This window comes from Aspergillus saccharolyticus (genome assembly GCF_003184585.1).
Source record: "Aspergillus saccharolyticus JOP 1030-1 unplaced genomic scaffold BP01scaffold_28, whole genome shotgun sequence".
NCBI classification, from domain to species: domain Eukaryota; kingdom Fungi; phylum Ascomycota; class Eurotiomycetes; order Eurotiales; family Aspergillaceae; genus Aspergillus; species Aspergillus saccharolyticus.
Genome location: NW_020290638.1, coordinates 1 through 16,290, shown reverse-complemented (window position 1 = coordinate 16,290; position 16,290 = coordinate 1). Strand labels below are relative to the sequence as shown.

Genomic DNA, 16,290 nt, shown 5'->3' with positions numbered 1-16,290 from the left:
GGAAGGCTGAGCCCAAGACGTCAAAGCAACGGCACCAATAACGAAGGGACTGATCGCAGGCATCCGCCATGTCTAATCGTATATCCAGGTCCAAACAAGGGGGTCATGCAGCATTATACAAAACGGAAGACGTGCTGTCTTCCATCGCACCATTCACATCGACAACGTGCCAGCTTGTGTCTAGTAGAAAGGCAGTTTGGCGTCGCGCGTACCCCTCGCAATGACTTCCTCGAGAGTCCAGCGAGGAGGCTCAATAGCTTTGTGGCATCCATTGGGACCCTCCTCGAGGGAGAGGGGCTCTTTCAGGCCACCCGCAACTCCGGAAGAGAACTTGAGCTCCAGCGCATCGCCGATCTCATCGCACACCTGCAGGATGCGATCGAGGTCATCCTTGGTGTGCGCAGCCGAAACGCACAGTCGGGCACGCGAGAGCTCAAGAGGTGTAGCAGGGTAGGTCACAACAACAACGGAGATCTTTCGGCGCAGCATTTCGCGAGAGAAGGCAGGCATCTTGGCAGGGTTGTACAGCATCAGAGGAACAATAGGCGAGTCATCGTGTCCATAGACAATGAAACCAAGTCGCTTCAGTCCGAGTCGTAAGTAACGGGAGTTAAACGCTAGACGCTGCATACGCTCCCTTCCCTCGCCTGGGTGAAGGGGGTCCTCATCGGCGATAAGTCGTAGCGAGGAATAGATCTGCGCCAGAACAGGCAGGGATGGAGCTTCTCCGTAAACCTGACCAGCATTGATGCAGCGTACTTTTTCGATGATCGCCTTATCGGCGGCAATATAGCCCCCATTAGCTCCGAAGGACTTGGTGAAAGTACCCATCAGAATCTCGACCTCTGCAGGGTCGACCCGGAAATAGTCACACACACCGCGTCCATGACGCCCAACCGCTCCAATCGAGTGAGCCTCGTCAACAAACAGATGGAACTTGTATTTCTTTTTCAGCTCCAGAATCCTTGGAAGGTTGCACATTGTGCCTTCCATTGAGAATAGACCCTCCACGGTGACAAGAATCTTCTTCCAGGGCCGGTGAGTGCGCGGCTGACCTTGTGATATCGCCTCCCTCAGGCGCTTCTCCAGATCCGCCATATTGTTATGCGCGAAGACCTGAATCGCTGCGCCCGACAGACGGGCGCCAAACCGGATGGATGCATGATTAAGCTCATCAGACAAAATCAAGCACCCCTTTTCCATAATAGCCGGGAAGATCGTAGCGTTGGTGACAAAGCCCATAGAGAAGACCATCGCAGACTCCTTCCCGACAAACCGGGCGATCTGATCCTCGACCTCAGCATGCAACTTAGTGATCCCCGCGTCAGGGGTTCCGGCGATGGAAATACCGTCCCTTCGGAGGGTCTCCTCCGCAAAGTCGGTACAGGGCCCCTCAGACTGAGCAAACCCAAGGTAGTTATAGGAGCTGAGATTCAGGGTATCGGTGGTCGTGCCGGTGAAGCTGAAATGCAGGTTATCTTCGGTGGTCCGATCGAGGAGGGTTACGTGTCTGCCGGGTACGCCGGTGATCGGCCGCTCGAAGCAGTCATTGATCCTCTGCTTCAACCGACGCGTGTAAAAGCTCTCAAAATCACTGTATAGCGAGGCGTACCCGTTCTGGGGCTTCAGGTGCCGATAGGAGTGAGACCGGAACCACTGGGCACAGAAGTCGTGGAAATGGCCGAGGAAGATGAGAACGAGGAAGCTGACATAGGTTGTCAAGACGAAGAAATACGGCGGTTCATCAATGACAGGATCGGGGATCTCTCCCCCGGGATGTTCGCTGGTATAAAGATGCGACGGATCGCCGAGAGGCCCGAACTCGGCGTGCTGCTTCGCTAGCTTGCGGATCGCTTCAGGATCTGGCGCTTTAGCATATGCTGCGCCTTTCATTGAGTCTGGAGAGCTGCCACTGACAGCGCGGAGGGAGGCGATGGCTGTCGAATGGGCAACAGGAATGTCGGACGGGACAGCAGAACCACCGTTGGCTGCTAGGTCTTTATCAGAGCGCGGTTTACTGCGCTTCCACCGAGGCATGTTGCAATTGTAGCTCGAGGAAACTTGTGCGCCTTCCTCGAGACTCAGCACTAGGGAGAACCTCGGAGACCTGACAGCTTTGAAAAAGCAACTAGCAGGCCAAGGTATGGCAGACGAGAGTAAAGTGTGGAGAGGGAAATGATGCTGGAGGTAGTATCATGAGGTTGCTGAAGTCTATCATCATGTAATCGGGCGGAGAGGGGAAATTACGCAGGTCCCACTTTTCGGCTGTTTCGGGAGATGACTTAACCATTGCAGGTCGTTCATTGGGGGCGTCCACGAAGACAAAACCTGGCTTTGAGCGGAGATTGAATACTGTAGTTACTGCCTCAGGTGTCGAATGATCAGACCAGACCGCTTATTTGCCCTCCCCTCATGAGATCACTACTACTCCTTATGGTCCGGTTATATTCATCATAATTCAGAGCTGCTGTGGAATATTCGCTGTCTCTTCTTCAGATCGGGGTCAACGGTCTCACTAGCTGTAAGTACGCAGATCGCAATAAGCGAGTAAGTAGTCAATCAGTCAACTAAACCCTACCTAGTCATCTCGTTAATTACCAAGCCTTATTGTTACACAGCAAGGTTGCATGTAATTATCACCACAGCCATGTTCCTGGCTAAGCCTCGCTATTAATAGAAGCAGAATTCTTAACTTGAGTCTACGAATATGTCATAGATCGCATCACGAAGATGCGGCGAAGCACACGTTTTGTTTGTGTCTCAGATACGCATGCTTACACCCCTTCTGAGGCCGGCTTCAAGTTACCAGCTGGAGACGTCTTGATCCATGCGGGCGATCTCACCAACCATGGTAGCATGGCTGAGCTCCGTAGGACTATGGATTGGATCTCCGCCGCTGATTTTGAAGTTAAGATCATTGTCTGTGGTCAGTCCCTCCGATGCGTCGATGCGCCTGGATAAGAGCCGCCTGTGGCTTGGCCCAGCCCAAAAAAAGACGGAGAGCCGTAGGGCTGTGAGAGAAGAGCTCCAACAGACATGATTGTACTGAAATATGAGAACACTCCAGGAAATCACGACGTCACGCTGGATGCAGAGTTTTACGCCCGCCACGGCTCGAAATTTCATGGTCAGCATCTCGAAGACCCCCAGAAATGCATCGAACTTGTCACCGAAGCATCCAAGTCTTCCATCGCATTTCTCAGGCACGAGTCAGCACTAGTTCGGCTGAATCGGCCCAACGGCCCAAACACGGTTTTCAAAGTCTTTGGCTCCCCATACTCCCAATCATCAGGAACCTGGGCTTATGGATACGACTCCTCGGAGGCAGCTCGACTCTGGAGCAGTATTCCATTGGATTCGGACATTGTGGTAACACACACACCTCCCCATTCACACTGCGATCGTCACGAAGCAGCGGGCGTATCAGTTGGCTGTGAAGCTCTCCGTCAGGTCTTGAGCAACGTTCGACCGATGCTGGCCGTGTGTGGCCATGTGCACGAGTCGAGAGGCTATGAAAGAGTGCAGTGGCTCCCATCATCTACACCGTCACACTTGGCATCAACCACACATGGGCGGGCAAGTCAAACCATTCAGGGCGTCCTCCCTCCTCGAGAAAGTAAAAAGCAGAGCCTCGTGGACCTTACCGGGAAAAGGTCACCAAAGCTAGACAATGACGGTTTCTTTGCTGAGCAAGTGGCAACGTCATTCAGAACAGTTTTCCAACCGAGGCAGAAGGTCAAACTAACTCCACTGCCTGATCCGTCGTTGCCTGGTTCGGCTCAAAATACTGAAGCCGACCGATTAGATTCAAAATCCAGCCCTTCATGCCTGAAGGAAGGAGAACATGACGATAAAGGTGGACTCCACTCGCACAGACGCGAGACTTGCATCATCAATGCAGCGGTCATGGCAACGAGCTGGCCTCATCGAGGAGGGAAGAGGTTCAATACGCCCATCGTGGTCGATCTAGACCTCCCGACAGGGAGGGGATTTTGAGGAGCAACTCTGAAGTGCACGGGCTCAGAAATATGACGCCTAGCGTTCCTAGAAGCACCAAAGCATCATCTCAGCTTACTGTGTAGTACTGCATTGGTTTCTGAGGTTCTGATCCCATCGAGGATCCCGCGAACAGCTTGAGCTTTGACCCCGGTTTGACGTATCCGTGGCTGTTTTAGGTTGTATGCGTTTGTAGTTGCCTTGGAACAAAAGAAGAAGACTTTTCACCCGGACAGTAGGTCTGATCCGCTCCTTTCTACTTTGGGCAGACGCCTTAACATGATTATGACATGATTGGAGATCCATATGAATCGTCGGAAAAGGATCGTTGGTAGTAAGAATTTACATCAAGAGCTAGTGGCAGCAAGGCGGGGTACTGGGAATAGTGATGCTTCATGGCTTCCTTGCTCAATGCGCAGGGTCGAATCGTCATTTGACGACATCAGACCAGGATCAAAAGTCACCCAGTGGAAGCAGACAGGGAAAACAATGAATCCCATGAGCAAGAACTCATCATGCCTGCTATTGTTAGTACAAGAGAGACAGGCCATGGATAATGCAGTTGTTTGATCGCAAGACGCAGTCATGTTTCAAAGATCACATGAAACAATCTTTGGCGTAGGTGTCGTCCAATTGTCTAATTGTCTCAGTGTCTCATTGCAAGTTTGACCTACAGCCAAATACAATAAGACGGGGGGTCAGCTGGGGTTGGCCCTTGGAGAGTGACCTGCGAAGAACTGATAAGGAGGACTTGTACCTCGATCAGCGGTTGCCAGTCCGGATAGGTGGCGGAGACGAGGACCCATCTGGAACCGCTTAGTGAGGGGTTGCAACCCGGCGGCGCTTAGCCTTGTCCAACAATCAAAAGGGTACTTCGTCACGAAGTACGGGTGATAGTGTAGTGGGGGAGAGGCGAAGGGGGGTGGGTGTTTCCCGACCAAGCCAGCCTGTGGTCGCCGAGGAGAACAAGAAAGTATGCGGAGCTGTGCGCACGCTCCATACATGGTTGAGCATTATTTGTTGAAGTTGGGAGTATCCAGCAGGGGTAATTGCGTTGAATCACTAGAATGTGGGGTGAACCGAGGGGTCAGAAGCATAGGATGTCAAGGATGGGCGGATGACGGTTGATATACGGCATGTTTGTCAGAACTGTTTTGACTTGATTATTATAACACTTATTCTTATTTTCATTCATCAACCTTCCTCGATGGTCTAACGGTCATGATTTCCGCTTGTCAATCCCAGTTGGGAACAAGCGCGGGAGACCTGGGTTCGACTCCCAGTCGGGGAGATCTTCTTTTTTTTGCGCTCTTTGCGCCTTGATACGATATTGTGTATGGAGTACCCAGCTGTACTCAAAGCTGCAGCGGCGCAAACTCCCAGCCGCGTGGCTCGGCTGTGCCTTATTCTTTACTCTTCTTATGATGCTCCACTTTACCGGTAACGTGGAACAGATCAGCTCAGCTGGAATGCTGATCATCTCAGCCATGCCAATGCCACTGGCCGTAAATCGAGTTCCAGCAGCTGAGGTGGGCCCCCGCCGCATCAGGCTTCGTATTAATCACGGTCATTCAGCGCGAGGACCACCCTCTCCACTGCAATCCGCATGTGTCGCCCGGGGTCCGGACAGCGCCACCTGGCTGGGGTCAGCGCGCTAAGGCGGCGATGTCCATGGGTTTTCATCTAATGGAGCTGGTGGCTGAAACTAACGCCCAAGTTGGTAAGGTAGCCGCCGACTGGGTTGATAAGATGCAGCCGGACCGATAATTGTCGGAACTATTGGTGGGCGCCCAGTCATCCCCCCCTGATGCGGCCTGCAACTGGTAACCGTATAATCGCGAATGCTTACTGTGTCAGTTTCCATCACTCTTCCACGAGGTATTTGAGACTTGCGATTCACTTGCACCTCCACGCCCCCACTTGTAGACAGGCTCCCATAGTATGTGGACGATGCAACCCAGTAGGGCCCGAAACAGCCCGCATATAGGCAGCTTGGATTCTTCTGAAACTCGGGTCATACTCATACTCCAGAAGAACTAATGCTCACTCTTTCTTTGGTCAGCTCAGATCGGAAATAGTCATACGGATATCGCAACACCATCTCGGTTGAAGGGATGCTTGAGTGACCGATCGGAGTTGGAGTTGCCCACTAAGCGACCATCGACTTCGGCGATCCTGCAGCCAGAACGTTGCCGCAGCAGGAGACACAGATACTCTCCGACTCGGCGAGAAGCTGCTTTAAGCTCATGCTAACGTGTTCGCGCTATATCTACTGCTCGTGCCCCAAAATCCTCTTGACGAATGTCCAAGGTGGCCGCTTGATCCTAAACCGTCTGTGCGCTCGGATTGAATGAGCTACCATGAGGGATTTGAGCACCCGTCTGCAAGCTAATGCCGGGATAATCATTGCATGGTTCGCGGCCAGAATGAATGGCCAAGCCTCGCTTTGGGGGCAGATGACTCGGCCCGGGGTCCAGTCATTCCTTCGGGAACAATCAGCTTCTTTAACGACACACGTTGGAGCTAGTATGAACCCTGGTAAGCATGAAGTGGCACAGGCAAGGTAATCTGACAGGCCAGTGCAAGGTGAGATTGGCTGACCACGTACGATCCAAGCGTTGGAGACCTCCCCAATGTACCCATCCTTTAGCTTTCATCGCGTGGTAGATCAAGGTGATAGATCTACAGGGAATTGAGTCACGCCTAGCGATGTGTGTGATGAGTTAAGCGCCAGAAAAAGGTCGAGAAGCAAGCCTAAAAAGAGCAAAACATAGAGACGAAGCTGTTAAGAATACTTCGAACTTCGACCACGGAAACTTATCGGGACCAACCCACGGGATCATTCCACGCGAGCCGGATCGGATCGATAATGTAAGATGACCGTGGTTACTGTGATCCATGGATGCTTCGTCAGGTACCACGCTAAATCGGTGTTCCCGGCGAGCCTGGAAGTCGCTAATTACATGCATCCGCTGAAATGAAGGTCACCGTACGGAGCAACACTGACACGAAAAGCCGTGTAGAAGACACGGACGACGAAAGAGGGGAAATCGCGGAGGGAGTGGTGAGGGGGGAAGCAATTCGAGGAGCTAGTTCCAGGCTGCAGAACCCTACGTATCATCTCGGTGAGGCAACAGGAGTACAATGCAGCGGGGAATCGAGCGTAGGCAGATGACTAGCCAGTTGATTGGACCGTAAAGGCCTCTCGGTGAAAGCAAAAGGTGACGAGAAATGATCAACCTATGAGAAGGCATGGGACGTTAGGAACAGCAGAGATGCCAGCTTGGGTGTTGCAGTCACAGCGGGCGCCAACAAGTTGCGGTGGTGGTTCTGGTGATGCGGGGTTCAATTTCTGCCGATGACGGCGACTGGTCAGACTAAACAGGGTTTAGGGCGGGTGGTGAGTGTATGGATTGAGGGTCCGGTTCTGGACGATGATTAGCCGGGCTGGAATAATCTCTCTGATCAATCAGCATGCAAAAGGGCAGTGTCCAGAGAAGATTGGAGACTTGTAGAGACCAAATCCGAGGCCGATCGGAAAGGCGAACCCACTTCCAACCAGCTGCCCCGCATATATCCTTGACCGGTGGACGCTCGCCGTGGTGAACTGGGATGGTGCGTGCTCATCTGACAGGATAACGGTCTAGGTAAAATGGGGAAAGATGAGACAGGCGAGACAGGCAAGACAGACAAACGCCTTGGCCTCATGCTGGCTTTTAACCTGGAGGAGATGGTTTAGTAGAAGCAGGCAAGCGATGAAGTTTGAGGTGGAAATGCGTAGTGGTAAAGTGTTGGTCACCCTGTTCTCTGTTGACTCTCTTTCTTTCAACTGGGGGCCCACTCGAACCAAACAAGAAAGACGGTTGGTACTCCATCGGTACTCCGTATGCTGCGGTGTATACCTAACTAGTAACTATGATAAGGTACTGTGACAAAGTCCTGTACTTGAGTTACAGTAAGCAACCAGTATAGTACCTGGTCACCTTCCAACTCCCACCAGGTGTCAAAACCAACGAAGTATAGCCAGAACAACCGAGCTTGTGTACCACATCAGGTCCGGTTTAGAGACGAGTTGACAGGTTCCTGGGTCTATCTTCTGGGGAATATTTATCTTGTCTGGCACCTCATCCGCAAAGACAGAAGCAACGAGGCCGAAGAAGATCTATTCCTAGTGCCTTACGCCGCGATCCTTGGTTGTCATTGACCGCTTCACTGTCCATTAACTGAAGAAGGCGACTCCCAAGCCAGTATTAAGGACGAACAAAAGTCCCCATCGTTGGTTTCATCTACCTCACCGCTGCTTCTGAGTTGGTCACATTTCTTCCCTCAAAAAGAGGGCGACAAACGCCCGAAGAAACCTGAGTCACGGGCGAACGAACAGACGAAGGAGAAGAGAAGTCAAGAAGCAGGGCTTCTCCTTCTCTTAAACTGTCCCTCGTTGCATTTCTTGATTACTCAGTGGAGTGTTTTCACTCCGACGAGAACTCACCCCCTCAGCATCATAAGCAAGATCATCATCCATTATTGTTGGCCCCAACATAATCTACCCCCCTTCCGCGGCTTGCACGGCTCAGTGGCATCATTGAGCGTCTCTAAGCCAGTTGAGCCAGCTCAGCCTGTTGCCAATCTAGCTTTGAACGCCATCATTGACCATCACTATTATTCATCGTTGTCCACAGTGTGTGAGCCTATTCAGCAGTAGCATTGCCTACTAGGACTCCCTAACGTGGTGCCACTTCACGCGCCTATCCTTCATTTGGATATTGGGAAGATAACAATTCTCATTTTCTACTTTTAGTTTTGTCTTTTTTTTTAGGGGAAGAAAAGAGAATCAGCGTGGCGCAGTCTGCTTGGATCTGACCTTTTTATTTTTTTTTTTCTTTAATTTATTTGCCTCTTTGGTGTTTGGTCGCCTCTCCCGTACAACTGAGTGAATGATTACCAATTGGTACCATACATACACAGGTCATACACATTTCAATTCCCCTGAAAACCAAAACCTTGTGTTCTCCATTCCATCGCCCCAGTTTCCGTTTCCTCGATTGACTGATTGATTGATGGATGGATGGATGGATGATTATTATTATTATTACTCTCAGACCAGTCAGTCTTCAAGTAATAATATCCTGACATCCTTCTCTTTCTCTCTTCATCGATTGCCTGCTGCTTCCTGCTGTGCCGGTTCCCCCCTTGGCTGACTGTTGCTGTTGTCATCCATCCATCTTTTTCCACCTACGCCCCCCCTCCATCCCTATCAATTACTATTCTAGCTGCAGTCTTGCTGCAACGCAACTTTCTCCTTAACTCCTCCTTAATTCCCTTTATTTCTTCTTCATTCTCTCATGTTCTCCATGAATTGGCCGCATATCCGATCTGGTGAAATCTTGAGTATAAGCCATTGATCGTCACGAGAACCCACGTCACCCCATCGTTCCCGTTCATCCGCCCACTCTCCCTCCAGGGTACCTGCACGATAGATATCACACTGCCTCTCCATCCGGGAAAGAGAAACTCGCCTCCCGCTCTAGTTTCTGGTCCACCGCCTCGGTCGCTTCTGATCACTTTTATACAGCGCCACACATCGCCTCTTGCTCGCCTCTCTTATCCCCTACCCCAACCCCCCACCTAACTTCTCCTTCTGTCCTGGACCATACTAGCATTGTATGGTCTTTGTGTTTGGTGCGCTCTCTCAATTGATCATAGCTTTCACATCATGTCCTCCTCCATACCTGACATTGATCCATATGTGGTGTTGGGAGTTCAGAAAGATGCGACCCTCGCTGACATCAAATCTGCCCATCGCAAATTGGTCCTGAAGTGTCATCCCGACAAGATCAAGGATGAGAGTCAACGGAGTCAGGCTCAGGATGAGTTTCAGAAGGTTCAACAGGCTTACGAACTCCTTTCCGACGAGACTAGAAGGGCCAAATATGACACCAAGGTGCACCTCGCCGAGCTTCGACGGGAGATGATGGCGCGCGGAGGGAATCCCAACGGGTCATCCCGAAGTAATGGTTCTGGTTCCAGCGGCCCGCGCGAATACCGCAATGGACGAATTTACGAGGAGCGAACACCGGCAGACGCGACAAACTATTACGAGGACGATGGTTTATACTCCGATGGAACGCGGCCCACAGCTCGCAAGTATGATGATTACGGCAAGCGCCGGATGAAGGTGGCGGAGGAGAAGAAGAAAGCCAAGAGTGTCCCTCTCGGTACCGCACGCGCTGCGAAGGAGATTCTTCGAGACAACGTGAAGACGACCCACTCATCTCGCGACAAGTACCGTACCAAGGAACGCAAGCGGGATGCCTACGACAAGAGGTATCCTGAACGGGCCGCTCCATTCACCGACTCTGAAGATGACGGCGCTTCTTCCGATTCTAGTGCATCATCGTACTACGTACGAGTCAAACGACCCTCTGAGAAACGAAGCCGGGAGTCTTCTACACGCAAGGCTCGACCAACCGAATCAACCCGCCGTCCGGAACCTGCGCGTTACGAATCAGAAGATTACTCGGATCGCAAGGAAACTAAGCATGAGAAGATGCATGACACCGCACGGGATTACATTCGGCGGTCGAAAGGAACTGTCCCTGTTGAGATCGATCGTAGGGCCCGGAAATCCCGATCGCCGCCTCGTCCTTACGCTTATGATTCGGCCGATCCCGAGTCCTCCTCATCCCGGCGCTCGAATCGATCCAGCCGACCTAGCAAGGAGACTGTGCGCAGCTCGAGTTCGCGCAATAATTCTTACGAGCATATTGAGTCCCAGTCGAGATCTTATGACGGCAAAGTTCCCAGCATGCCCACGGCTGCAACCTCACCAGTGGTCAAAGGCTCTTCGTCAATCCGGCCTTCTCTTCAAACTTCACAATCTGCATCCACTGCGCATTCGCATTCACGGTCCAAGCCCATGGGTCGTACAGAGCAGATTCTCCTTTCCATGGCACGTGACGGTAACTCCCGGACCACGAAACTACGAAACACAGAGAAATACGATTCCGGTTATTCTAGTCCGGGCACCCCAGACTTACCACCAGGAGAAAGCCCGACCCGAATGGCCAGATACAAGTTCTTGGAGCCGGAAACTGTTTTGGTAGAGCCGAGCATGCCGCCACCCCACGCGTCATCGAGACATGCAAGTGCAAGGAATCACTCTCCCCCTCCGCGGGATCGCTCGGGCCCAAGTCGACCCATAACCAAACCAGTTCGCAGCAGTACTTATGCCTACCCTGCCGAGTACTCGAGTCGCTACGAATCCTCATCTAGACCCAGTGCTTCAAGGCAATCGTCTTCGCGACCCCTTTACGGTGAAGTAGAATACGCTCGCAAGTATGCGCGCGAAATTGGGCCAGAGCATTACCCTCACCCGATCGGGAGACGTCAATCAGCTTATGCTCAATAGACCATGCCAGCAACCCACGAAGCAATCGTTTCTGGCTGCACAGTTAAATCGTCATCTTACCCGTTTCTCTCCACTTCTTTGCATCAGGACGCCGTCTTCTCCCCTCAACAAACTTACACCAGCAAGGATCGTCCGGAACGCTTGCTATGATCCATCTATATCTGCATCGATATGAGGGAATCTCTCACGCCTATTTTGTGATGTATTTCATGAAACCACTCTCTGATTCGATATCGATGCCCTTTCGACCCTCGAGTTATCCGTTTCCTTCTTTTCTTCCCACGTACATCTTGATTGTGCTTGATTCTTCATTGCAACTACCTCGGCGCATGGTATGGGGTTCGGTGCATCTGCTTTTCGGAAAGATCCAAGAAGGGATTGGAGGAGGTGGCAGCATTCAACGAGGCGAAGATCCTCGACTACCCAGGAGTCTATGATGAATGATTGATTTACGAATGACGAACTTCGTATTTGGGACGGAAAGCGCTTTTCACAACATATCCACATGGTACAGTACAACATTTTACCTACTAGCTACTAGCCACGCAATACAAATCACAACTTGAACCGCTGCAGGTGTAAATTCACTGAACTATCTTCACAATAAATCAAACAATAGATCAAACAATAGATCAAACAATAAATCAATAATAGACCTAAGTATGTTATTCTCAAATCTATCATATTTCAAGTACAACATCTTCTAATACTACATGACCATCAAGTACATGATCATCAAGTACAGCATCATCAAGTACATCATCTTCAAGTGTTTCATTCCCCCCAACCCACTCCCAAACTCATGAACCAAATAGCCAGAACCAGTTCCTCACAAATAGATCGGGCATTCATGCAGCAGCAAGAACCCTCCCTCCTACAGTTCCCCTTTGCGTCAATGCTTCGAATCTCGCCCTACGTAAGTTTCCAAGAAAGAAATAAAGAAAGAAAGAAAGAAAGACAGACAGACAGACAGACAGATCAAATCCCTTGAACCAGCTAAGGTAGGTTCTCCAACGAGCCAGAGCCAGAGCCAGCAAGTGAGCGAGCGCGGGCATCTGTCTCCGCTTCGAAGGTTACTACTTACTACCTTGTATTTGATTATCGCGCCGGTACTACTTGGGAAGGTAAAAGAACTACTACCGTGGACATATCAACCTACTGTGGACTCCATTTAGGTATGAGCGGACAGCGCCCGTTGTTCACTACTGTAGTATACACATTACCAGTGGGTAGGCTCAAGTACAACTGGACGTTGGGCCACCACCCACCAAACCCAACATGCCCCCCCCCCCCCCACTTAGTTGCTCGAACCCCACAAGGTACAGTTAAAAGTAAATGGTTCAACCCCTCCCCACCCGGGCTTGTTCTGGTCTCACCAACATAAAACTCCTGAAATGTAGACCATCCGTGCAGCGAGAAGAAAGAAGCATAGCAGATGGATTGCACTCTTGAACCCTGTTTGACCGGATTTCCATCCTCGAGAGCCAACTGATTACTACATAATGTAAACGTAGCTGAAAGATAAAACGTTGCCGCTGTAAATAGTGGAACAAGAATTTACATCACGAATTCGGAATATGAAGAACGGGCGCAGAGACAGAGGATAAGGTAAGGTTCGACAACGGAGAAACGAGGATTTTTGGCAGAATAACATCACCATGATCGGACATCTAGAGAAGGGGGAACCGGGAGCATCACAGTATCGGAATCGGAAGTAAGCGGGTATGTGGACTGTGCAGGTCTGCATGCATGTATGACGAAAAGAAAAGGTAGTGAGTGATGTATGTCTTCAGGAAGGGGGGAAAGACTGGCTAGACCACGGTTTCTCATCGGATCAGTGACGTCCGGTCGCTGCTGGCTTTGGCTGAATATGATAGAAGAGGGCGGCTGCGCTACAATTTGAGAAGTGGGAGCGGAGCCCGTTCAGGTGGGAATGGAAGAATCAATTGTGGCAGTATCGTCTAGGCTAGAATGGATGACCGAGGGCGAGGTATGATACGTGGGATGTCAGATGGATGGGTAGAGGTTGGAGAGGATTAGGGTCACGCGGCCTGCTTCGAGGCGAGCAGTGAGTGGGATATGATATCAGTTAGGCAGTCCGTCAGCTTCATGGCTCGGTCCAGTCAACCTGATCCGTCACAGGGTCTGAACCATCCTTGGCATATGTGATCCGCAGACGTAGACGAAGTTTAGGCGGGAGGGCCTGTGGCAAATATTAACAAAACGTGCAGGGAAATATGCAGGAAATAGCAGAACTTACCCCGGTCAAGCCTGCAACTTTGAGCATCTGAATGCCCTCATCGCCAGCTTCTAGATCTGCCTTGCTGATCGCGTTCAGCTGGAGACGCTGGCTCTTGGGAACAGCCGCCTGTAATCCGACATTGGAGAATTGACCAAAATTACCGACATTACGGAACCGTGCTTGAATTTGCGCATTGCCATTGCTGGCACGTTGGACCTGAAGCGTGAGTGTCAAATCATTCTTGTTGTATGCTGTGTGCACGGGAGTCGAAGGTGCAGGGCTTGGACCGGGCGACGCAGTAGACCCAAGGCCTCCTAAGAGGTCCAACCCGGAAGATGCGGGCTGCGTTACGCTGGGAGAAGGCGAAGTGCCATTGGAGTCGAAGAGGCCCATAATCGCGCTAGTATTGACGGATCCAGCCGGCTTTTGCGCAGGTTGAGGAGATGGTGATGACAGGCCTGAATCGCCACCGAGGATATCTGCCAAAAGGTCGGCTGTGTTCTGAGAGCCGTTGGTGGTTGGAGAGGTTTCTGGAGCATCGCCACCCATGAGATCGAGTAGCATGTCCTGCTCGGCTTGTTTGACTGGCTTCTTAGACTTGTCTTTCAACAGCTTGCTCTGGCGCTTTTTGGTCGGAGCGCCCAGGACTCTCTGCTCTTCCCGGATCTCAGGGGGAGGCATCCGTTCCAGAACGCCGCGGCGGATCTGATCAAATCCAAACAGATTAGTGTACTCTACAGCCCGCTGTTGAATCTCAACGCTCAAATCGGCGGTTCGGCTGCTAAGGAAGCGACGGAGGCGCTCGATCTCAGCTGGGTCCGACATGCGCACAGTCAGCTTCATCGAAGCCGTGGTGATGTACTCAATCACAGTCTGCGTAGCATAAGTGCTGTTGAGGATGTTGTTGAAAAGGTCGACGATGTCGCTCTCCTTGACCTCCTTGACCAGCTCTTCTTCCTCATATTGGCCACCCCGCAGGAGATTGTCCCCGTATTCCCCAATGACCCAGGTGGCGGCGAGAGTGAGACCCTCCTGGGAAATGTCCTCCTTCAGCGCCAAATAGAGCTTCTGCACAGAGTAAGTCTGCAGGTCTGGAGTAGTGGCGATGAGGCGGACAAAGGAGGACAGGATCTGTTCCTTCACGTACGCGCCAGCAAGCCTGAGCACCCGGAGGATGGTGTCCACGTGCCAGCGTTTGTTGGGAGCATAGCGGTCGGCAGCAATACCTATTTGCGTCGTCATTGCAGGTTTGAACTCGTTGTCGGCGACCTCCAGGAAGGCAAGCAGTTCACGAACAAGAACGCGGACGTTGCTCTCATTGATAAGCATAAAACTCAAGTCCAGAGCTCGTCTTCGGATACTGATGTCCGGGTCGCGGAGACACTCCAAAATCGTGTTGCGGTGCCGCTGTACGGCATTGGGCTCGATGGCGACGACCTTGTTCAGGGTGTTAAGAGCGACATATCGAATATTGTTGTCCTTGTTTGTAAGGAACTTTCCGAGAATGTTGACACCTAGTACTCGAAGACCTGAATCCGCCTCAATGTCAAGGATAGTGAGTACAGCCTCGTAGAGGATGGCATTACCGACATTCTTGGTCGAGTCGGTGTTGGTCGCCACCTGCGCCAGAATATCATTGATTGACTCGCTGGTTGCCGCGTCTCCCCGTCCGAGAACTCTAAGCAAGCGTAGAATCTTGACCTGAAGGAAAGGATCCGTGATACCAGAGACGTCATGTTCTGGAGCATAGCCTGAGCTTGTCAACCCTTTCAGGGCGCGCACAAGCCCGCCAGCAAGAGGCCTAAACATCTCGATTACTCCTTCTTGACCTTCCTCGGCTTCTTCTGCCTCACACATATCGATGACCAAGGTCAAACCACATAGCAAAACACCGTGGTTCCGATCTGACAAAAGAGTCTTGGCCTTCTCTAGGAAATGCTCCTGTAGGTCAGGAACCTTGCGACAAACGCGCATCGCGCACAGTGCTGCCTTTCTCCGGATATAAGGGTTCGCGGTGGACATAAGGGCTTCGACTTCGGGGAACAGGTCTCGAGACATTTCAACGGAAGCGATGTTGCCCAGGGCACAAAGTGCCAGGCCGACAATGTATTGGTTGGAGTGATTAAGGTCACTGCAACACGTCAGCTGGGGCAGATTGTTTGTAGTGGAAATCGCTCACTTCTTCAAAGAGTTCGTTACCAGCGTCAATACTTCTTGGTTCTCATCTAGCAATAACATAGTACCCAGGTAGCCCAGCCGCTTGTCTGCGAAACGGTGGGAGGCCAAAAGCTTCAAACACTCGATCTGGCCAAAGTGCGTCCTTTCACCCAGAGTAAACAGATACAAGAGCTTGGCCACATTATTTCTCCTGTGCACCAGTATAAGAACCTTGATCAGGAGGAATAACAGCAATAATTGACTAGAGTGCTGACCGGACATTGGAATCGTGGCTCTCTTCTCTGAAGGATGCACGGATGGCCGCACTCTCCTTTTGGATCACAGCTCGTTCGTCGGCGATTGTCTTGGCCGAGCGGACATTTCTAATGAATTGCTTGACTGTAATATGAGGGCGATACCGAATAGATCGTTAGTGAATTTGGAATGGATGTGTAAACGAGGAGACATCTTGTAGGGAGAGAGAAGG

The 16,290-nt window shown here is 51.3% G+C and overlaps 4 protein-coding genes and 1 non-coding gene across 5 annotated transcripts; 3 read left to right on the top strand and 2 right to left on the bottom strand.

Moving 5' to 3' along the window:
- Positions 1-110: 110 nt before the first annotated feature.
- BP01DRAFT_105044 (putative serine palmitoyltransferase 1) lies at positions 111-2,300 on the bottom strand. The gene has a single exon (XM_025570272.1). It carries the CDS (start codon positions 2,035-2,037, stop codon positions 181-183), a length of 1,857 nt encoding a protein of 618 aa, XP_025429173.1. The 5' UTR covers positions 2,038-2,300; the 3' UTR covers positions 111-180.
- A 172-nt stretch (positions 2,301-2,472) lies between these two features.
- Positions 2,473-4,479, top strand: BP01DRAFT_323652 (metallophosphatase domain-containing protein). The gene is made up of 4 exons (XM_025572800.1): positions 2,473-2,521; positions 2,583-2,926; positions 3,068-3,772; positions 3,857-4,479. Exons 2-4 carry the CDS (start codon positions 2,731-2,733, stop codon positions 3,994-3,996), a joined length of 1,041 nt encoding a protein of 346 aa, XP_025429172.1. The 5' UTR covers positions 2,473-2,521; positions 2,583-2,730; the 3' UTR covers positions 3,997-4,479.
- Positions 4,480-5,197: 718 nt separating this feature from the next.
- BP01DRAFT_t227 lies at positions 5,198-5,287 on the top strand. Its single transcript has one exon. It is a non-coding gene; the product is annotated as a tRNA-Asp (tRNA).
- Positions 5,288-9,724: 4,437 nt separating this feature from the next.
- BP01DRAFT_274698 (J domain-containing protein) lies at positions 9,725-11,365 on the top strand (the record flags this gene model as incomplete). The annotated part of the gene is made up of 1 exon (XM_025571405.1): positions 9,725-11,365. A coding segment is annotated over one exon (1,641 nt), but the record flags the coding sequence as incomplete, so codon positions are not given.
- A 2,146-nt stretch (positions 11,366-13,511) lies between these two features.
- BP01DRAFT_384638 (AP-1 complex subunit gamma) lies at positions 13,512-16,085 on the bottom strand (the record flags this gene model as incomplete). Its single annotated transcript, XM_025577527.1, has 3 exons — positions 13,512-13,607; positions 13,665-15,777; positions 15,826-16,085. The coding sequence occupies 3 exons, from the start codon at positions 16,083-16,085 to the stop codon at positions 13,512-13,514; spliced, it is 2,469 nt and encodes an 822-aa protein (XP_025429170.1).
- Positions 16,086-16,290: the final 205 nt, after the last annotated feature.